General features: G+C 39.6%; 1 protein-coding gene across 2 annotated transcripts in view; it reads left to right on the top strand.

Moving 5' to 3' along the window:
• Nucleotides 1-23,365, top strand: part of INPP5F (inositol polyphosphate-5-phosphatase F) — a 76,279-nt gene that overhangs the window by 7,284 nt on the left and 45,630 nt on the right. For both annotated transcript variants that reach the window (XM_011359222.2, XM_023530087.1), the window contains exon 2: nt 11,623-11,703. In XM_011359222.2, coding sequence (XP_011357524.1) covers nt 11,623-11,703 — 81 coding nt within the window. The remainder of the gene's footprint in view (nt 1-11,622; nt 11,704-23,365) is intronic.

Genomic DNA, 23,365 nt, shown 5'->3' with positions numbered 1-23,365 from the left:
AGGAATGATATTTTTTTGTTATCAGTAGCTGTTGATAATCAGTTAAGTAAAAATGTATAAAGAGTATTTTAAAAGTGATGATAAACACTGAACATTTAGTATCATAGTACTCTCACAGCATGTACTGCTAGCATCTTAATGAAATCCCATGCTCTGTTCTGATGACTCACTTTCTGGTTGCTGTGAGACCCTTAAAGGAACTGCTCTCATTCACAAAAAAAAGAGCATCCTCTCCTGCCCACTCTCTTTGGTTAGGCTGGTTGAGTGCAATGCAGATTGATTTTAAGTCAGTGTCCTATGGTAGTTTTTCTTTTAAGTTACTGCATTTTAATTTCAAGTTCTTTCAAGTTTAACCTTGCATTTCGTTAACTTGACAGTGGGAGATTTCAAAGTCATTCGTTTTCTTTATAAATCTTATTCTTGGACGCAGCTTGTTTACTTCCATTGAACTTCAAATTCCACAGTTTCTGCAATGGTCAATATATACAATTCGAAACAATGGTAACATCTAATTGAAATGTTAGGAAATTTTAAACATGCCATAATGCTTTTAATTTTAGTAGTTTGCATGGGTAATACTGATTCTTCACAGTATCATTATGTGATACAAGGCTCAGTGCTCTTATGCCATTTATAAACACTCTTTTCCCCTGAGGAACAGCTGTGGCGGGCAGACCAGAGCTCAGCAGTCAAGTTTGCTCATCTCCCTGCTGGGCAGCTGTGCTTCTTCTGGCATTTGTCTCTTCTCTGTTGCATTTGTACCCCTGTGCCCCTTTCAAATACTCCCTCCCTTTTTTCAAAGAAGCAGCCCCACCCCCTCCATTTAACTAATTTAGTATTCTATTTCTTTCTCCTTCCAATATAAAGTCTGAGTTTCTGCGAAGTCATTTATTCTTTCAACAAACATTTATTAAAGGCCCGTCTGCTGGGCATTGTGCAAAAGTGAAAAAAGATGGATCAAACACTGCCTCTGCCCTAGCCGAGGATGTGGTCCAATGGGGGAGTGACATACACAGGATTCTAGAGGGACAGATACTGTGATAGAGCTAGAAGAGAGTTTTGTAGGAGATTTGAGCTGGGTCTTGAAGTTCGAAGTCTGTTTTTTTCAAGTTGGTGGAAAGCTATATTTCTTTGTAATGAAGAAAACGGGGAGAAAAGTACTCTTTCATTTGATTCTGTGAAGTTTCTTCCAGCTCTAAGTAGTCTGTAATTGTTTCTGTAAGAGTGGAAAGCCCTGGAAGAAACTGCTTCTATGCACTTATGGACTTCTATGGACTTTTTTTTTTTGTCTTGCAGGAAATAACTCTTTACATGCACAATGCCTTTGTTCTAATTAGATACTAAAAAAGAAAAGTTTTGTGAGACTGAATAGTGCTTGACTGGCCAGAACTGAAATAGTACAGGTTCTCCCCCTGCCCCCACCCCACAGGACACTCCCCGGTGGGCCTTGTCCTTTGATCTAGAAGTAGTTCTTCAATTGAGGCCAATTAAAATGCAAATCCTGGACCTGCCTGATGGTAGGTTTGAAGGTACAGCAGCAGAATAACTATACAAACAATCCTAGATGGAAAAGAGCAAGTTATTTTTGAACAAAGTTTTCAGGAAAAGCTAGGAAATTATTTAAACACCAGCTGCGAGAAAAGTTGCATCTGTTTAATGTTCAAAGTACTAATTTTATGCATCTTGTTTTGAGAGCTCTAAAACGAGGAAAGGAAAATGCCAAGTGCTAGTTCACCTATGCTCTGATTTATCTCTTAAATCCCTATTTCTGAAAGTTATATCAAAGGACAGCTTTCGGGAGAGCAGAAAATGAGAGGTATGTCCCAACACATTGCTATGTCTCTTGGGTGATGCATTATGAATTTATTACTCAAGGATTTATCTAATCCTTTGAACTGGTTATATTTTCAGCCACTTTAGGTCATGTTTGAAGGTTGTGATTTAAGCTGTACTTCCTTTCATTTATTTTAAAACCATGTCTTTTAAACATGTGTCTCCTTTTCTGGTATTCAGAATGTAGTATGAAATCCACACATCTCATAATTTCATACATATCCATCACATTTTCCCAGGATCTAACATTGTCGACCTTTCATGCAACTTTAATTGTCTTCTTCTTTTTTGAGTTGCATTGGGTCTTTATTGAAATAACAATTAGGACTTTATGCTTCAGATAGAGAATCAACAGTTTTTCGTGTGGCTGTTGTGGAGTTTAAAAACCAATTTCTAATCTCTTTCATGATCATCATCAAAACTCTCTGTCCCCCTTGCTGCATTGTAATTAGATCCCTTTTTTAAAATAGAAAAGTCTAGAAATTCTTAAGATCCTTTTCCTCGATAGTATCTCTCATCTTTTAAGTATTCTTAGGGTTATTTTTTGAAATGTATATCTTTATACTAGCTTAGACCAGCTTTTATGCCAACTCACTATAGTATGAGATCTTTATGCAATTTGTGGTACTTTACTACACGGAAGAGTATAAAGTTATACATGACACAGGCATGGTCTTTGAATCAGACTGATAGGATAACACTAAGCTGCTTATACAGGTTCCACCCACTAACCAGCAATCACTTACATCAATACAGAGGTCTCCCCTCACCTGAGATTTTGTTTTCCAGTTTCAGTTATCTGCAGTCAAATGGAAAATTCCAGAAATAAACAATTCCTAGGTTTTAAACTGCATGCCATTGAGTAGCATGATGAACGCTCATGCTGTCCCGCCTAGTCCCTCTCGGGAGTGGATTGTCCTCTGTCCAGTGTCTCCACAGTGTATACGCTCCCCGCCCGTTAGTCTCTACCTAGCCCTCTTGGTTATCAGATCGACTGTGTTGGTATGACGGTGGTTATGTTTAGATAACCCTTATTTTACTTAATGGCCACAAAGCACGGGAGTAGTGATCCTGGGAATTCAGATATGCTAAAGAAGCTGTAAGTAGCTTGCTTTAAGGGAAAAAGGTAAAAGTTCACCTAATAAGAAAAAAATTCATATGCTGAGGTTGCTGAGATCTGTGGTAAGAACACATCTTCTGTGTATAAATTGCCTAATTTATAAATTAAACTTTATCATAAGTATGTATGTGTAAGAAAAATATAGTAAATATAGGGTTCAATACTATCTGTGGTTTCAGGCATCCACTGGGGGGTCTTCCAGCCTTCCCGTCCCCCACCCCACCTCGCAGGTAAGGGGAGACTACTGTAATTTTCAACCTGGCTGTCCATTAGAATCATCTGGAGGAGCTTTACAAAAGACCTGTGTCAGAGCCCCACCCTAAGCACCTGAGTCAGACTGTCTGCAGGGAGGGCCGGGCATCAGGATTTTATACGGCTACGGGATGATGATGGTGAGCAGCCAGGGTGAGCAACCACGGAGCTGGAGTTCACACTGGGGCATCACCAGCTGCTAGAATTTCTTAGCTGGATTAGCTCTTCAGCTTGCCAAATGCTCAAAAATCATCATTAGATAGTTCAAAGAAACATGTATCAAATTTTTGCATTTGAACAATCAAATTGTTCCTTAACCTGTTTTCCTGGCCTGATCCTGAGAACTGAAGCATAGATGAGCTAACAATTGGAACTTTTCGGTTCTTCTTTTTAGAACACTTTTCCTCATGTTTAACTGGTGATTGTCTTTTCAGACCTTTGTTCTTAGCAGGAAATGAAACTTAGGTCTGATGATTTCTGCATACCCTGGCACCTTTTTTTTTTTTTTTCTTTTGAGACAACTGAAACTGCCCATAAACTTCAGCAGCCGTGTAAAACGCAGGCTTGTTCTTGGCCTGAGGGAGTGCCCGTCACTCTGGGCTGTTGCAGTGAGTGACTCATGCTCTCTCCAGGCACATGTACTTAATCACTTGTTTTCTGTGTACCAGGAAGAGGAGGGCGTATGAAAATAGAAGCCATGTACTGCCAAATGGATCTGAAATAAGGGGGGAAATGTTGACCTAATGGGTCAGACAATTGAACTTATAACAAAATACTTATGTCTTTTGGTGTATGTTTAATTATTTCACTGGTTAAAATTTGGCATTTCTTAAATGCTATACTTTTGTAATTTGTAAGCAACTCTACTCTTTACTAGATAACATTGGTAGTCCTAAATTTTAAAACTTCTATGCACATTTCAAATGTTTCTCTTTCGAATTTTCTGCCACATTGGATTAAACTTGTTGAAAGGAAGATTAGAAAGCAATAAATTGTTGGAGCAGATTGATTACATGGCTGTTCTTTGCAGAAGGGTGGTATAAGCCCATGGGCCATTTTCTTTGCCATCCCAGTGTCCTCTGCCTCCAGAGTAGCCACTACTATTGGTGACAGTGTCCATTACTGCGTATAGTTGTTGCATGCACTTAGACTGATACTATCTACACGTGTCCTCTGTACACTCAGGTTCTGCTAATGCCAACTTGTTTTATTTCCTTAGTAAAAAAGTCACAGATTAAAAACTACACTCCCGTCCCCCACATCCCCTTCTCTCCCACCCCCACATATATTTTGAAGCGTCTGCTGTGTGCCAGGCAACAAAGTCATAGCAGTTCAAAAAGACCCACTGAGCTGCTCATCTCGTGTCAGTTACATCGCCTGCTGCAGGCCTTCCTCTGTTGTCTTTTGTCTCTCGTCTCTGTGTTGGTGTGAGAAACCATGGGTACCAACTAGACATTTTAAGGTAGTTTCCCCAAACGTTTAGGTAAGTCTTTCATTGTGAGAAATCACATGTTTTTCATTTATTATATTTATTGAAAAATAAGTGTTTTTATTAAAAGTGCTCGTATAGCAAAGACTGGTGTTTGGGGGCTTCCTTTAAAAACAATAACAACTTAAGATGTTAGTCTTATTAAAAGTTAATGAAAATAAGCGATTGGTAGGAGGAATCCATTTTCTGATTCGTTCTTTCACGCTTGCTTTTACTCATTTATTCATTCATTTGGTTCACTTACTATTGAATGAGTGCCTGCTATGCATCAAACACTGTGCTAGGCCACAGGTCTACAGTGGTAAACAAAATAGGAATAGAATTAAATAAATTGATGGAGGGGTTGAGGCTTAATAGTCTTTTAACTGGTTAGCTGAAACTTTACATTTATTATAATTAATATATTAGAAGTTATTTCTACCTTTTATTCATGTTTTCCATTTACTGTGTTTTTTCTTTTTTTCTACCACCTTTTTCTATCTTCCATTGGAATTTTTGTCAGGTGTCTGTTGATGATGAAAAGTTACACATTTTATTTATATTCTTCTATGGTTTCTCAAGATTCAGGACCCAGTATTTATTCTCACATATATTACTAAAATTTACCAATATTCATGTCTTTTTCCCAAGCATAATTTTACTTCCCTTTAGACTCTGTCTCTTCTAGATGGGCCTTCTCTCCCATGTGGCGGGGAGGGGAGATCGCTGGCAGTCATGCTTGACTTGCCATGTGGACTTGCACTGGGTTGCTGGGGCTGAGACTGGATGCCGAGTTTTGAGCTGCATTGAGCTGTAGATCTGTTTCATATTATGAAAAAGAAAATTCTGGGGGCATATCTATGCTCTGAGATTTTCATAAAACATTTATTACCCTGAGAAGGCTTTCAAGAATTACACCCCTACCATGGTTTTTTTTCTTCTTTATACTTTCCTTTTTTTAAAAGCCACATGTATACTCTTGAAATAAAAATCTATGGAGAGATTTATTGAGCGGTAGGAACCTGGAATTTTAAATACATATACATTTCCCGCTTGAGCTAAAAGTTATTGAACATTTATGTACCAGACATTGTGCTGGATACTTTTATATAATTCTCTCACTTAATCCTCATAAAACCCCTTATAAAAATAAGTTACATAGAATTCCCATTTACAAAAGATGAAATGGAAGCTGAGAGGGGTTCAGAGCCTGTAGTAGAGCTGGGACTCTTCACCAGGGACACGAAACACAAGCTGTGCCCACATCACGCCTGCACCTCTAGACTCTGTCCAGGCTTCCAGTTCCACAGTCAGCTCCAGGCTGCCCCTGCACACACCCTCGTCTGGATCTCTGCCCCCTCGTGTCCATCCTCCACACACTCGCCCTCATGTTCAGTCTCAAATGCAGATCTGCCCTGTCTGGAGGAAACTGCTCCTGACTTCACTCTCCGTCATCTTCTCGAGTTGTTGGTCCCCGTGTAGCTCTTCAGCCTCGTTCTCAGCTCCCTGCCTTCTGCTTTAGGGCCCACGGAACCAAACAGTCTAGAGTCCTGCTTACATTCAATAAATACTTGAGGGTCTGTTACGTGTTAAGCAGCCTGCTAGATACAGAGCTGACAAGAGCTTTTTTAGTGATCCAGATCGGGGTGGCCTTGGCTCTGGGCAAAAATAGTGACAGAGGAATGGAGAGAGTGAAGCATTCATCAGATGTTGAGGAGATAGAATCAATAGGACTTGTGAGGAAGAAAAGCATTTTGGGTGTCTCCCAGGTTCTGACTTGTGCTGCTGGAATGATGGCCGTGAGCTGAAAGCCCCCCACAAAACTGAAATGAATATCATGCCCGAGAACATTTGGTAGGGAAACTCATGGTGTTGGAGATATGTTAGAAAAATCCCTGGGCTGACAGTGGGAAATGGCGTTTTGATTTTGACAAGCTGTGTAGTCGTAGACAGTCACTTTGTCAGCCCTGCTGCCTTTATCTGAAATAGACTAGATGACTTTAACTTTGCCACTTTAAATAGTCAACCCTTCTAACGTAATTCACTGTAAATTGTCTGATTTCACCAGTGCCTTTGCATTCTGTGTCATACTTTGTTCCTGTAGCATTTTGGAGCCTGCTGTGTGTCATGCCCTGGGGACCAGCTCTTAATGAGCTTCCTGTTCTTGATGAGCTTCCTGCTCAGTCAAGGAGACAGGCAAGTCAATAATTAGGTACATTATACTAAAATAAGGTGTCATGATGGATATATGAGCAGGGTCGGGAGGGAGGGGTCACAAAAGAGGTCCTGATCGGTTCTCCTGGGTGGGTGGAGTGGGGAATGTGTCAGGGAACTCCAGTGACCCTTGTTCTGAGTCTGGAATGAAGAACAGGCAGAAGTGGGTGGGGAGCAGCATTCCATGCCCAGTCTGTGTACATTTCTGGGTGATTGGAGGAAGACCAGGATGCTTGGGGTGGGCAGGTGGGAGGCAGGAGGAGGGTGGACGGGACGAGCCCATGCAGGGCCCTACAAGCCTTTCCAAGGAATTTGGACTTGTTTCTAAAGTTCTGGGGAGAAGTGATACGATTGATTCGCAGTTCATATTTATCCTTCTTTTGCCTAATGTATTTCCAATACTAATGTTAGACAAGTCAGACTTTAGGGCAAAGAGCATTTGAAATAAAGGCAGTCATTACATCCTGATAAACAGAGTTCACAAGGAAGAACATAATAATCCAGAATCTGTATATACCTGACAACATAGTCTCAAAAAATATATAGTAAAAATTAAGGAAAAATGGAAAAAATACTAAGTGCGAGATTGAAAAAAAAAATAAGCCCTCTCTCAATAACTATTAGATTAAGCAGTCAGAAAATTAGCATAGACAGAGGGGAGTTGAACAAAATAATCAATAAAGTTGATATAATGAGCCCTAGCCCCAAAGTTTAAGTGTGTTCAAATGTTTGAGATCTTAGTAAGAAATATTTTTAAAATCATGAGCTGGTGAACACACATACATATTTATATACCAGAAACAGAAATTTCATGAAATGTTCTCCTCTCACGGTGCAACTGTTCTGTTTTCTGTTATATTCTGTTTCATTGCTGTTAATGCTGATCTCATTATACAAAATTGATTTCTTGACCTACTAATGGATTGATACCCTTTTTCTTGAAAACACTAAGTTAAAACTATATGTGCTTTTCAAGCACACATAGAACATTTACAGATTGACTTGCTGGACCCCCTTCATGCCAAGCCTGCGCTGCCCCTCTCTCCCTCTGTCCTTCCCCCCGCTAAAGCAAAGATGACTTGGACTCCTGTTTTTACTGCGTCAGGGCCATCCAATACATTCATCTGCTTCTCCATTTCTATTTTTAGCCTTTTATCTTTGCTTTCAGACATAGAAAAAAGTAGTATCCTTCCTTTTCAAGGTTAACTTTTATACCTGTGCTTTTAATATCATCTTCTGTTTTCCTCCTTTAAAATCTCTCCTTCTTACATCTCGACATTTCTCCTTCATTCCACCATGAACTCAATCTTAACGGGTTTAACTCGTTCTCTCTCTGGACCTCAGATTATCGGTAACTTTATTTTTGTCTTTAGACCACAAAACGTGGTCATCTTTTCTAGTTTTATAAAGCTAAATTTTTATTTTGTTGAATGGCTGATGTGTTTACATGGTTCAAAATGCCAAAGATGCAAAAGGATATGGAGTCAGGAGGTTCGCTCCCAGCTTTCCTCCCAGGGCCGTGTACCCTGTCCTTTCGGTCCTGCTCCCTCTTACTCTTCTCGTCCATGTCCTCATCTTCTCCCCCCTCAGGAGAGAACAGATGTCTCAATGTCATCTTCGATTTATTCTCTTCCTGTCCTTCATACAGCTTCCTCTGAGATGTTTTATGTTAACCTCCTTTGCATTTTCACCTACTCTTCACCGCTAGGGTAGCTCTGTGTCTTTTCAAGCCAAGACTTACAATAACCTTCTAGCTCAGAGGTCCCCAATCCTCAGGCTGTGGACCGGTACTGGTCCGTGGCCTGTTAGGAACCAGGATGCACAGCAGGAAGTGAGCTGTAGGTGAGCAAGCAAAGCTTCATCTGTATTTGCAGCCACTCCCCAGCTCTAGCATCACCGCCTCAGCTCTACCTCAGGTCATCAGGCGTTAGATTCTCATAGGAGCACCTGTCCCTGGTGCCAAAAAGGTTGGGGACCACTGTTCTAGCTCCTTTCCCTACTCTCAGCCTCCACCCCCTTTCAATGCTGTCGGCTAACTGCTGGCTACAATCTTGTTTTACTTATATTATCTGCCTGCCCTGGTCTCCAGGAAACGCAGGCTCATTAGTCTTTTATTCAAGCCTCTCCACAATTGGCCTCAGATTACTTTTTCCAGTCTTATCAGTTCACATCTCCACCATACCCATTGGTTTCCTGTTCTAGACTGTTTGCTCCTTTATATCTTTTTAGTCTGGTTCCTGGCAGGTACCTGATAAGTGTTTTCCCAATGAAGGGGACACGTTCTGAAACAAAACTTGCATTTTCTTTCCTCTGTATTTTTCTTGCTGCTTTCCTTATGCTTGAAGTTCCACTTCTTCTGTACCACGGTTCTGGACTGCTTTAGTTCTAACTTTTCTTCCTCCTCTATATCCCTAGAGCCCATTTGGTACTCAAGGGCTCTATATATAACTGTAGTCTGTTTATCTGAGGTCCGAGTGCAGGGTAATGGGTGACTTGAGCTCTTTCCTAAGCCAGGAGCATTTGTGTTGGAAGATGTCACTTGGTCTGCCCGATACAGGGATTCTGGCTCACAATTTGAAAAGAAATCAGTATTTTTAGTCTGTATACCAACATGAATTCCAGTAGAGTTAGATTTTTTTAAATTAACAGATAAAAGTAATAAATATTTAATCGATACTGGGGAAGGAACAACTTTCAAGCATTAAAGATAATGAAAAGATGATAGATTAAAAACTGAAAATATTTGCAAACATGTCAAAGTGGATATCATTACAAAAAACTCAATAAGGAATATAAATAAAATATCGTTAGAGGATATGAACAAGAAAATCATAGTGGAAGAAACATAAACAGTCCATTTTGTAATGTTTCACCTACCAGCAATGACAAGAAGATAAACATGTTAGGCAACGGATACCATCAAATCAGCAAAATTAAAAAAGATATTCTAAATAATAGAGTATTTTAAAACAAGCATTTTTATATGTTTCTGGCATAAATCTAACTTGGTATGTAACCTTTTTAGAAAGCAATTTGATTTGAAAGCTTTAAATTTTTGTGTTTTTACCTACTAATTTCATTCCTAGGAATCTGTCCTGAACCTATTGATTATAGAGGCAAATAAAATGTTTGCATACCACTCATCATTTATCACAAAATTTTTTATAATAGAGAAAAGCTGGAAATCACTTAAATGTCCAAGAGTGAGGAAGTGCTTCCTTAAGTGGAAAATTATGCAGGCATTGAAATTATAATTTTGAAGGAGATTTTAAAGACGTGAGACAATACTCATGAAATGTCATAAGAAAAAATTAGTATGTAGTGCTGTATTCACAGTATTGCAGTTAGACGTACACACAAACGTATGACTTGAAGTGCAGCAAAATAATAAATTATCTCTGGGTGGTGGGATAGGAGTGATAAAATACTTTTTCTAACTTTATGCAGTATCGCTTTTATAATAAGAATGCATGTTATTTAAAATGTAAATATTGTCTTATTGATTAGATCCACGAATAGGTTCTGAGGAAGGCAAGATGGTCAAGAGCTTAGGCCATGAGTTATACAGATTGGGCTTTGAAGTACAGCTCTGCCCTTGACCCGTTGTGTAATGTGGCCAGGTGACTTTTCTAAGGTTCCATTTCCTCATCTGTAAAATGGGACTCCTAATCCCTAACTCACAGAGTTGTTGGGATTAGAAGCGATAATGTATATATCAACCTTTAAAAAATTAATTCCTTATTTTACTTTAATTCTTGAATAAAAACAGAGAAGTCAACTTTTTTGCTTCCCATCGAATATGTCATTAACAAGATGTTCAAGATACAGTAGTCAAAACTCAAAAGAATTTGGAGACTAAACTAAGCATGTAGTTATCCCTGACTGATTATAAATTTCACTAAAATAAAATTTAAATGGTAATTAGTAAAATGTAATTCTAATCTTCTGCCAAGAGGAGTATCGTTTTCATTCTTGCTAATCTTTTCCAGCAATTGAACTACCACTAATGTTACATTTACCTCCGTGTATATAATGGCCTTTTGCAACCTGGGCTCCACGAAAATTAAGCTCTATTATCCTCAGGCAGTCATCGTGTGCAATGAATTAGCTTCTGTCCTCTGCGTCTAGAATGGCACCAGTTATTTGCCATTTTGGGGAGAATTGAGAAAACAGTCACCCAAATCATTGTTTTGTTGCCGAGATGAGGAGCCCTGATTGGGATGCCTGTCACACAGTAGGCACTCAATAAATGGAAGCAGTTCCTATTGTTTTTGCTCTCGAAGTCACATAAGAGAGCGCTGGCCTTTGGGATTTCTTTGCTTGGTGTAAGCTTCTTTGGGAAAGTGTGTTTTCCAGACTGTGATCCAGTAAGTGGCCATCTCTATGGTGGCGTCTCAGGCCTTGCCTTCGGATCTGAGACTGGCTACGGACTGCGGACACCTCCTTTCTTTGCTGTCTTGTGATGTATCAGCCTCTTTCCTCCACTGCAGGGCGCCAGAGTACTGCTTCTCATCTGAGCAGTTTCAGAATGTCAGTTCTTTGCCATAACTGTCCTTATATCAGGCCTTGGGTTTAATGCTTTTTCAAAAATTGTTTGATAGTAATGTATTCAGTTCTGGGTGTTCGTAACTGTTCTTTCGGGATGTTTGTCATTTTTTAATATACTGCAAAGATACAGTTTTAATATGTTTTCTGATGAATATTCTCTCATGACTGTTTCTTATTTTTTTTTAAGCTACCGATCTACTTCTTGCCTGGAATCCCATCTGTTTGGGGTTAGTCGAAGGTGTTATTGGAAAAATTCAGCTTCATACAGGTATGTTTCTGTAAACAACTTAAACTAGTTAAATTTAATATGGCATTCTATGACGTTTTCTTCTTTGATGATAAATGTGGATTCTGTTATGGCTTTGATTCCTTTGCCTTTATTTTGGGTCTGCCCAAAGTGGGTGTATTTCTATATAAGTTCCATGAAATAAAGTTTTAGAGAAATGGAGGCGTAATATTGCAATCTTTTCTTCATCTTAAAAAAAACATCCAATTTATCAAATGCCTACTATGTGTCAGGAATTGTGCTAGTTGGTAAACACTATAGTAAGCAAAAACTGACCCAGTTCCCACCCTCATGAACTTAGAGTTCAAGAGAGAAGACAAACACCAGAGAGTAAACACTGAAATCAGTGTATAATTACTTGATAATTGTGGTAGGCGCTCTGATGGAAAGATAAACCAACTGCACTGATTTCAAGGGAGATGATAATAGGAATAAGGCTGAGAGGCAGGCAGGTGGCAGACCATGACTGCTGGCTTTGGTCAGCTGTCCATTCCTGATACAGTCAACTCCGGCCAGGAAAGAGTGTGAGTCTCTTAATATGGAGTGTAGTCCTTTGCAGGAGCCCTACCCAGGTCAGGCAAATTGATGGAAAGTCGAGGTCAGTCACCGGGTCCTCTCTTGAAAGGACAGGTACCTGTGTCCTGGATTCAGAGGGAATTTTGTTCATGAGACAATAGATGTTATATAGGTGGGTCCCAAAAAGTCTTGAAAAATACTATATGAAATATTTTAAGTACTAAATTTAAATATCTAGTTTTCCTTTGGTATCGATTTTTATGAGCTATTGGAGGCTTTACCGTTCTTCCTGTGTCATTGGGACTATAGCTACCTCTGTAGTATGCCTTTTCTTTATTGTAAAATAAAATGATTGAGTACTTGGGACCTCGGTTGATTTCTGGGTATTATAAAGCACATACTGCCAGAGAATCTAATTTTCCTTCGGTAGAGTCTTTGGTTGTTTTTAAAAATTTGTTTTCATTATGAAACATATTTTAGATACAAAAGCTGTTTATCATAGGCATATGGCATAAGTTGTCGTAAAACAAACACATATATCAGCCACCCAGCTTAAGAAATGAAACATGACCACTGTCTGTGGAGCCCTCACCGTGCCCCCTCCAAGGATATCCTGCTTCCTTCCCTGCCAAAAACCTGCCGTTTTGAATTTTGTACTTATTCCCTTGATTTTCATTATTGCTTTTATGTAGTATCCTTGAACGATATTTTGCCAAGGTTTGTATTTTGGGGATTTTTTATTAAATGGTATTAGGCCACTTGTTTTCTTTCATTTCTTTTTTTCCCCACTCAACTTTATATTTTTTAGATTTATCCATGTCGATGTATGAGACTTTAGCTCCTTGTTTATACTGTTGTATGAATATACCATGATTTGTCTTTTTTCCTGTCGCTGGGTAACTGTTTTTTTTTCTTTTTTCTTTTTGCAATTAGAAATAATATTGCTATGAACATTGTTGTATATTCTGCCTTTTGTAGTTGTTTAATTCTTTCTATACAGAAGAAAAAAGTATTTAGACATTGTGTAACCATGCTCAGTATTTTAGTAACACTCTCCTACCTATCCGCATTTACATACATATATTTTTAATTCATTTATATGCTGACAGGATAATTTCACAGCTGAGTGTTCTGAGCCTAAAATTCATTTTCTATTGTTTAAATGAAGTGTTTGAAACTTTTGAGTTATTTTTCTTCAATTTGAGTCACATCCTGGAGCAATGAATAAATCACTGAAATCAATCAGAAGACCTGGATTCAAGCTTTATTTTTTAGCTTTGCGATATAAGAGAAGTTACTTAGCATCCATCCATTTCATTTATCCATTGCTGTGTAATAAGCCACCCCAAAGTTAATGCCCTAAAACAGTGGGGTATAATATCTCATGAGTCTATGGATTGACCAAGAAGCTCTTCTGCTCTTTGGCTGGGGTCATTCACACGGAAGCATTGAGTGGAGGGTTTTTCTGCGGTGTCTCAGTTTTCCTTCACGTGGCATCTCTTTTTGCATATCTTGTCTCACATGGCCTCTCTGTGGGTCTTTCTGCTGGATACCCGGATAGCCTTTCAGAGCGGCTAGAAGTGGCTAGAAGACAGATTCCCATGTGCAAGGGCTTATCGATATCCCTGAGCATGCTAATATCCCATTGGCCAAAGAAGGGCACATAGCCAAGCCCAGAGCCAGCGTGGGAGGGGATGTCACAAGGGTGAGAATCCCAGGAGGCCAGTTTATTGTGGCTATAACATCCCTGAGCCTCTCCTTCATCAACAGTAAAATAAGAATAAAAATAACTGCCCTCTTTTCACCTAGGGTATTATGAGTGTCCAGTGAGATAACAACCTGAAGGTGCTTAATAAATTATAAATCACTATTTCAGCAAGACTCTTTCGGTTGCGAATCCAAGCCCATTAGCTTATGCAAAAAAATAAATAAGTAAAAAGAAAAAAGGAAAACAGAAAGAAAAGAAAACCCCACAGATTTTTATAAGGAACCTAAGGGATCAAAACCAAGAAGTGGGCGTTCTATAAGATCCAAGATTACTTTTTTCCGGGGTACGTGGTCTCTGACCATCACTTCCCCTCTCCCTCTCATTCGTCGTTCTCTTCCTCTGGCTTTCTCTGTGTCTGTGTATGCAGGACACAAAATGTGTGCCTTACATGGTACACAAACCAACCTCATCCCTTCAACCAACCAACATCTGATGCTTCCTACAACCACTGGAGACTGACAAGCCATCAAGGATTGAGTAGGGAGTCTAGTTCAGACCCGTTCAGACTCTGTTTGGCTTACTAGGACAAGGGCCACAAAATTCAGACGTGCTCCAGATGTCCACTCCTCTAGGCAGGAGGGGTATTCAGAGCAGAGGGGTTTGGACTTGGCAGGCATACCAAACCCTTATCTCCTGTAAGCAATGTACAGATGTGTTAATGGTTGATGAGTTTATGATGCTGCGAAGTGTGGTGATTAGGAGGTGGTGAGGTATGGCCATCTCCTGTGGTCAGCCCCTATTTACATGTACCTCCCCTCCTTGTACCACTTGCCTTTCTTTGGACCAAAGACAAATGGTTGGTAGGCAGTGGAGGAACCTGTTACGTAGGATATTTTGGAAGAGGGAGAGATGGGGGAATAGGGTGAACTGGAGAAAAAATATTTAAAACAAAGACAGAAACTGTCTCAATTTTTCACTTTCCTAATCTCTGCCTTTTATTTTTTCTAGTCACATCACTTTCAGGGTTTGGCTGTTAAGAAAGGGAGTGGGGAGGAAACAAAGGAGAATCTTTCCTGGCCGCCCTGCTGCTCTTCTCCCACGAGAGAATTGCAGCCCCACCCTGTGTGTCATTCCACCCCCAGCTCCTCGCTTTTAAGCCTTCACCTCACTCTTCTCTTCTTCTCTTTCCTCATCCTCTCTGGGGTTCCTCACCCCTCCTCTCCCCTCCCCATGCCCCGCTGAATCCCTTGCTCTGGCCACCGTCAGCTTGGCCAATGGGAGGGGTGCCTCTGATACGTGTTAGAACCAAGATAACCACTGGGGGTGCGTTCTCCCAGGAGAGCATCTTACCTCCCAGGGGGAGAGGATGCGGAGAATAAAACATCTGTACTTAAACTCTTTCTCCTGTTTTCCTCCTACTTAACTCTCTACATATTAATGCACGAATTTTTGTTCTTGCCTGCTGAGATGCAGATGTCACTGACAGTCTAAAAACAGCGTGGGTGAGCCATGCCGCTGTTCGTGACTGTCACTGAACTCTGAGCTCTGTGCAGTGTCAGCAGGCATGGCTTAGGAACCGTGGTAGTTTGCTTGGGCTGCCGTAGCAAAGTTCTGCAAACTTGGTGGCTTAAACAACAAATTTCCTCACAATTCCGGAGGCTGGAAGTCTGAGATCAAGTTGTCATCAGGGTTGGTTTCTTCTGAGGCTGCTCTCCTTGGCTTGTAGGTGACCGTGTCTTCACATCTTCTTTGCGCATTTGTGTCCAGATTTCCTCTTATAAGTACACCAGTCATATTGGATCAGGGTCGACCCTAATGACTTAATTTGAACATTAACTTAATTACCTCTTTAAAGATCCTATTTCTTTCCAGTGGGGTCATATTCTGAGGTACTAGAGGTTAGGACTCCAGCATAAGAATTTCGAAGGGACATAGTTCAGCCCCTAACAGGAAACTGATGTCCACTGGAATGCTTGTTACGAAAGCACATCAGAGAGAATTGCCCTGTATTTCACAGTGAGATAGGCTGTTCCCCCAGATGGCTTTGACTGGGCACTTGCCCCAGAGGTGGAGTAATCTCGGAGGTCACACTGTGGCCTTGGGTCAGGTTATTTCATCTGAGCCTCAGTGGCTGACTCTAAGACAAGGACGATCACACCTCCTTGATACAGATATTATAAGATTTAATAAAACATGGTTTTATTTAATTAAAGCATGGTTCCTGATAATGGTAAGCATTTGATAGAGTTAGGCTATTATTTTTTCCCTTAGTTTTAAAGGTGACTTAGAGATGTCACATATTCTACTAGAGAACATCTTAAGTTCTAGCTATATAGTTTTGAACAAATTTTAAACTTGAACTGTTTTTTTTCCCCAATAATGTTATTTGCTGAAATTACAATGATATTAACATGTCTCTACTACATGGAGATTATAAAAAGTAATATATTTAGTAGTAAAATATTAGTAGCATTGGTGAAGGTTCTATTTCATGTGCCCCTTTTAAAAAATGTATGGCGAAAGAATTTTAAAGTATTATTTGGTTGTGGTATCCTTTGCTGCTAATTGCTGTTTCTTTTAGCCAGCTCTGCCAGAAACGTCGTTCTGTTAACCTTGGTGCCTAGAAACTACCTATTTAGAACTGCTCCTCTTTCTTCAGTCTGGAAAGGCTCTTCCCCAGACATTTGCAGGCAGGTGGCCTTTCAGCCTGGGTGCCGTGTGGTCTGTCTCTGACAAGTTGAACGTCTCTAACTTTGGTTGGATCAGCCGGGATTTATTAATATGAGGAACAGTAAGTAGAAGGGACATGCTAAAGAGATGAAAGAAAAGTAAAGCTTCATGAAAAATCAACATTTTTTAATTCCTTGTGGTGTCCAGGAGAAAGTAAGAATGATAGTTAAATTCTTAGCATAGTGGTAGTTACACATGGATTTTTGGATTTCTTTTTTGTCTGCCCCTGCTGGAGGATCAGCTACAAGACAGGGGCTGTGTCTGTTTTGTTCAGTGCAGTCTCTTCCTGTACAGGGACTATTCAAAAATATTCAGCAAATATTTACTGAGTGCCAAGGCCTGCAGTCGGTGCTGGGGCTGCAGGGTGAAAAAACTCAAACTTCCGGGAGCGTAGACTTGAATCCAAGAGATGGATATTAATTACCTGACCACACAGTTTTATCGTTAGACTTAAGTTTCTGAAGAAAAAACCTGGGATATTGTGAAACTCGGGCCTGACTGGTGGGTCTGGGGGTCCTGGGTGGAGGTCATCCCCGAAGAAGGGATGTCTAAGTCGCTGCCTGAAAAATGAGTCTGATGAACTGGACAGGGCCACGTGAGGGGTGGGGTTTGAGAGGAGACATGGTTCTTGGCAGAGTAAGCAGCTGGGCAAAAGGCCCACATGGTCTTTCTGTATGTTTTCTCTCTTCATTTTCTGTGTAATGTCTGGGCGATAGCTCTATCTTCACACAGATATCCATGGAAAGATTGCTTTAGGTTGCAGACTTTAAATGGATCCCAAAAGCTTTTTAAATCAAAATCTCTTTTGCAGATCGAGACTAGGATAAGCTCAGTTAGGGTAACAAATATCAGAATATAGAGAGCAAAAATATATAGACAATGTGGATATTGACAGTTCTTAGGAGTGAGCCTTCCTAGTGCTGTGAGACCACACATTATCTGACCAAAAGGTTGGTCATTGATGCATTCTTGGATTGATTTATGACCAAAAGGGGGAACCGTGGCTTCCCAAAAAGGGGTTCTATGAAAAGTAACCTCACAGGGTGATCTGATCATAAATTCCCATCTGGGCAAGTCATGAGAGGTAGTCACACCCCAGGCCTACAACTTCTTCAGTGAGAGGTTCTAAGCCAGCCCTGTCCATTGTTCTTGTGTGTCTAGATTAACTCACCTAGATGATTTTGACCCTCAAGAGAGCACATAACCTTAACTGTCCTGTAATCCAATCCCTGCCTCGCTTTCTCCAATCTTCTTTACATATTGTCCTTAAGTTCAAATGCTTAAAAGAAGCTGCAAATCTGTTGTCCTCGAGAGCATTTGAGATCTTGCTCCCCGACATGTGTCATCAGTTTGGCTCAAGAAAGCTTTTATAAAAATTCTCAAACAAACAAAAAAAAGGTGCAAGAGTATATATTCCATGCTATATTCAGGAATAGTCTGAAGAGAGAAGTGTCAGGAACCTTGATTCATTTGGCGATAGAGGATCTCGGTTTAGCAATGACGTGCCTTGCTACTCGTATTGAGCGCCGCAGACAGTTGACCCAAGTGGCCCTCAGTCACCAGTGCAGTGCTCGCCATCTGCTCTTCCTCCACTTTCGAAGCGGTGAAGATGTCTCCATCAGTAAAATGGTAAAATGTATATACATAGGATTTTAAGTGCGTGATTTTAGTCCGCTGCTGTCTATGGACACGTTCATGCTACGACACTAACGACGTGAAATATTTTATATATTTTACTGATGAATGAATGGAGTGTCACTGGCATTGCTCTAGTACTTTCCTAAAGAGCCAGTAGCAGACTCACTCCTTGAGGGCACTGGGGGAAAGCGAGAGGAGCCTGGCGGGGCCCTACAGAGCTCTCGGCCTCCGCGCGAGGCCCGATCTCGGCTCGTGCCTTCGGATGCTGCTGCTGTGTAAATCCGAGTCATGTTGTCTGTGTACAGGTGCATTGTGCGAGGAGATCGTCTTATTGTCTGCTGACAGCTCACATTATTAAAAACATTTAAGGATTGCGATGGTGATTGTACAACTCTATACATTTATTAAAATCATTGAGTTGTATACTTACAGTGGGTTGAATTTTATGGGATAAGACACCATTATGCTACATGGTATATGAAGCTGTTAAAAACATTTTAAGTCAGAAGATAACTTGTGGTAGCCTATTGTTTTTACTTCTGATTTTATCTTAATTAAAAATATATTGATCTTTTGGTAACGGATAGATGATTTTTTTCATGTACTGAAGTTGCTTTGAGGGAAGTATCCTAAAGAAATAGCATTGAAATGACATAACATTTCTACCAAAATAGGAATGATTTAAAATGTAATTCAGACACAGTCATTTTATATTCATTTTGTCATTCATGAGGATCTCAGAATTTTTGTTTTGGAGATAAGATTTTCATTGGTGACTAGGTTCCTGGTCAAATTGCTCTTTAAGAGATTGGTTAATTATAGTTTAGTGGACCTATTTGATTCATGGCTTTGGGTCTCAGAAGCAGGCTGCTAAGTGGCGTGAGAGAGTCCTTTGTTAGGCATCTTCTCATCGCTCTTTCTTGCTTCCTTCCTCTTTTACTTCTCCCCTCGGTGCTGAATGGCCCTTACCTCTCCTCTTTGCTCCCCTCATCCTGTTTCATCACTTTATGCTTTAGAGTTTTCCATCACCTCCCTTGTCCCTAATCTGAGCTCTAGTCTCCTTGGTGCAGATGGTCCCACCTCCCTGGTATCAGCAGTGCTTGAACTAGACGCGCGAATGTGACCCACAGCTCTCAGTTCTCCCAAGGGTCTTCAGATAAGCATGCTTCGTATTTCTGAGCGCATCTTTAAGTTTAAGGGACAGATTTTTATATTTTCAGGCAGAGAGATATTTAGAGGTAGGCCAGCTTGATTCTTATGTTATTCTTATGTTATTCTGCTATCATTCCCTTTTCTAGTTATCAGCCCATTTGTTGTAAAATTTTAGTTGTTTTCCTCAGTGATTCCTCTGCAGTGGTAGTAAAAGTTCTTAGCTTCATAAAGAGGAGAGGATTGTTAAGAGTGACTGTATGTACGGGCCACCTACAAAGGCGCTGTCCATATCTTCTCATTTATAGCCTTGAGCTTTTCATTTTATTGAACATTTTGAAGTGATTACAATCAAATTGTCAGGTCTAATTGTGTTTAAAAGAGAAGATTCTTGATCAATATAGCATGTTTTCACTTGCTTAGACGTGGCCAGCCAGTATCAGCCATCCAGAGCAGAAGGCGAAGGTTATTCATTTGATTGATTTGTCTATCAGGTCTGTTACAGCTCGTGGGCTTGAGTCCCTCCACGCAGGGGCCAATCACCTCTACCCTTAAAGTATACTTATGTCATGCCTCAAAGCAGTAATTTATGTTCATGACGATAAACCTTTCTCATGAATAAGAATCCCAAATTATATGTAGTATGCTGGGGTTTAAGAGGTAGGAGAGTATGTAATATAAAAGTTTAAAATAAACATGTAAGAAAACATCTTGGCACTTTAGGGAGGATAAGCTATAGTCATCTGGAAAATATACTCATATAGAAATTTATTTGGCCCATTTATACTTTATAAGTTTGAGTTTCTAGTTTATTATAGATAGAGAAAACTTTATATTTTTATAGAGTATAATATAGATTGCTTTACTTTATGGCAAGTCATTATTAGGGATTTTATTATTAGGATGAATTTAAATTCATTGTAGGCTTCATAGGCTAAGCTGAATATGCTCCTGATTGCAAATTCTATTTGGTACTTTTGGTACTTTTAATGGAGCCTATTAAGAGGGCCTCTTGCCCTAGATGCTCTCCTTATGAGTCACTGTCGATGTCTATAAACCCAGACTTAGGAAACCTTAGTAGGCTACAGAGCGTCAGTTAAGAAACATTGAGTAGCTTCTGTATTTGGAAGATGAACAAATTAATAATTGGCTCTTGAGTCCCTGAGAGTACTAGAAGCCCAATATTTTGTACTTTTGACTACGGGTATCTGACAGGGAAAATAACAGTGCTGGTGTGGTGGTAGTAGTATTTGTAATTCCACTTACTTGATGCATGATGCTCCCCGAAGTCTAATTTAGGGACGTATTAGTGCTCTGTTTCCAGTAGGAAAACAAGCATTTTTCTTAATTTGTTTTAAAAAAAATGGACATGGCTTTAAATATAAAGCAAAAAGTTAAACATACCAGGAATTAATAGCTTTCGTAGAAATTTAAATTTTTGTTTGTATAAAACCTACTTTATGGACTTATGCTCATGGCCATTTAAAAGTGCTAAATGGCCAATTGATAGCTTATGCAGTGGGTATCAATAAAGTAGATTTTATGCATACGTTGAACTGAATTTAAATTCCTACCAAATATTTGTTTAAAAACAGGATTCTTTTAATTGGAACATACTTTATCTTGAGATATAAACCATTAAGATATTATCCCAATTATTGGATTCTCTTAAACTATATAACGTATTAGTATATAATAGATCATTTAAAGATAATTCATACATTTGAGAAAATGAGATCAAGAGAAACTAGTCAGAAATTTTGTTTCTGACAGCAGCAGACTAGCAGTATTTTAAGAGATAATAGCCAAGAATTTTCCAAAACCTACTATATATACAAGTGACAGTTTCAACAAGTACTTTGAACCACAGGGGAAAAAATATATAAAGAAAACCACACTTTGGTAACTCATAGTAAAACTGATGAGAAAACATCCCGAAGCAGCCAAAGAAAAAATATACATTAAATTCAAAGGCATGCAGTAAGCCTTGATAGAAAAAATGGAATCCAGAAGATAATAGGATATCTTCAAAGTGCCCGTCTAGAATCTTATACCTTCGGAAATTAAGGGAAATACGTTTTGAAACAAACAGAAATGGAGAGAATTCATCACTCGCAGTATCTGCACTAAGAGAAACACGAAAGTTCTTCAGGCAAAAAGAAAATGGAAGTGTGGAGACGTAAGAAGGAAGGAAGGTCACAGGAAAGGGTCAATAATGTTGGTAAATTTAAATGAGTTTGACTTCGTATATGGTTTAAAATTAATGTAGAATTAAAAGATACAACAGTAACAACAAAGAGTTACAAGGGCTGGTATTCTAAGGTCCTTTCTGTCCTTACTGCCCAATAGCTGGTAAAAGTACTAGTTTTCATTAGGTTTTCGTAAGTTAGGGATCATGTTATTCCCTGTGATATACCCACCCAATGCATAGAATAATAAAAGACTGTAAAAATTAATAAAGGGGGGAATGGGAATAATATGAATTTAAAAACGACCTGAAAGATGGAAAGAAAAGAAAGGTATAATAGAACAGGTGGGAGAGGTAGTTAAGATGGTGGACTGGTTCCCACATACAACAGTAATTACATTACATATGAATGGACTTAATGCTGAATAAAATAACGCTTTTTATCCTGGTAAAACAATAAAATCTTTCTACAAGCTGCTTCCAAGACAGACACCTTCGGTATATGTATACAGAGCAACCAAAAGTAAAGGGATAGAAGATAAACCATGCAAATGCTGACCTCCCGCAAACCGATGCCACTATCCTAACACCAACGCTGACTTTAAGGCAAGGAGCATAGAGAGATGTACATTTAAAAATTAACAAAAGGTTTAAGTCACCAGAAACAACAATTTTAAACTTGGATGCATCTCTTGTACTTCATAACCTCAAAATATATAAATAGCAGTGATTCATTTGGCTTAAGTTTATTAGTTCAGACTGTCGATTTGAAATGACAGAGAAACATAATTATTCTTATTGTTAGCCTGACAGAAGAAAGGAAAGGTGAGCCAACTACAATCCCCTTTTTTCTTTTTCCTTTACCAACACATCTACATCTTCTGACATAACCGGTACAAATGCAGACTCTTCTGTGGCTGTTTGGGGCATAATCTACAGAAGCCCTTCAAGACTTTAAATATTTGCATTTGAATATGATGTCACAAATGACTTTGGAGTCCACAGTATCCACTTGGGTTGGTATAACTGGCATGCGCGTGTGATTATGAATTCTGCTGTGCCGGCTCCTCCATTCACAGTGGTTGTGGGCGTTCAGGCAGCCGATGCCTCCGCTGTTCCCCGGCCCCTCCTCCATGGATGCTCCAGGAGCTGTGGACCTAGGAGAGGTGAAGAGAGTGCTTTGTCCTCAGGAACGTGGTCTATAGGATTGGGACAAGCTAAAGGAGGCAAACGAGTGAGAGTCGTTAGTGGATCCACTTTCTCTTTTTATTTTTACCTTTGGTCATCACATGAATGTTTATAGAGAGATACAGAGAAACTGCAAAGTGTCTCAAAAAGCAGTAAATGCAGAATCTACAAAATGAGTTTTGACAGTAGCTACAAAAATACGTTTTTTTCTTAAAAGAAATTCTGTTGAACCAGTTCAAATTCGTTCAAATTCCAGTCTTTGGAAAAAGTGAGCCAGAAAAAAACCATCAGAAAAGCAAAATCATTTCCACACAAATATTTCATTCACTTCAAGTGTCTGGCACATAAGAATATGTACTGCATATGTATTTCTGTCAGTTGGAGCTCTTTTAATTGAATCTTACGCAACTGATTTCCCAGCTTAACCCGCAAGCCCCACTGACTCTGCAAAGCCTTTAGCTGGCTGCATTCGATACTCTGAGGGCTGGCAGAGGCTGGGTAGGAAGCACTTTCTCATTCTGGGGATC

The sequence above is a fragment of the Pteropus vampyrus genome, unplaced genomic scaffold (assembly GCF_000151845.1).
Source record: "Pteropus vampyrus isolate Shadow unplaced genomic scaffold, Pvam_2.0 Scaffold46, whole genome shotgun sequence".
NCBI classification, from domain to species: domain Eukaryota; kingdom Metazoa; phylum Chordata; class Mammalia; order Chiroptera; family Pteropodidae; genus Pteropus; species Pteropus vampyrus.
The sequence above is the reverse complement of the archived record's forward strand: the minus strand, read 5'-3'. Positions and strand labels throughout refer to the sequence as shown.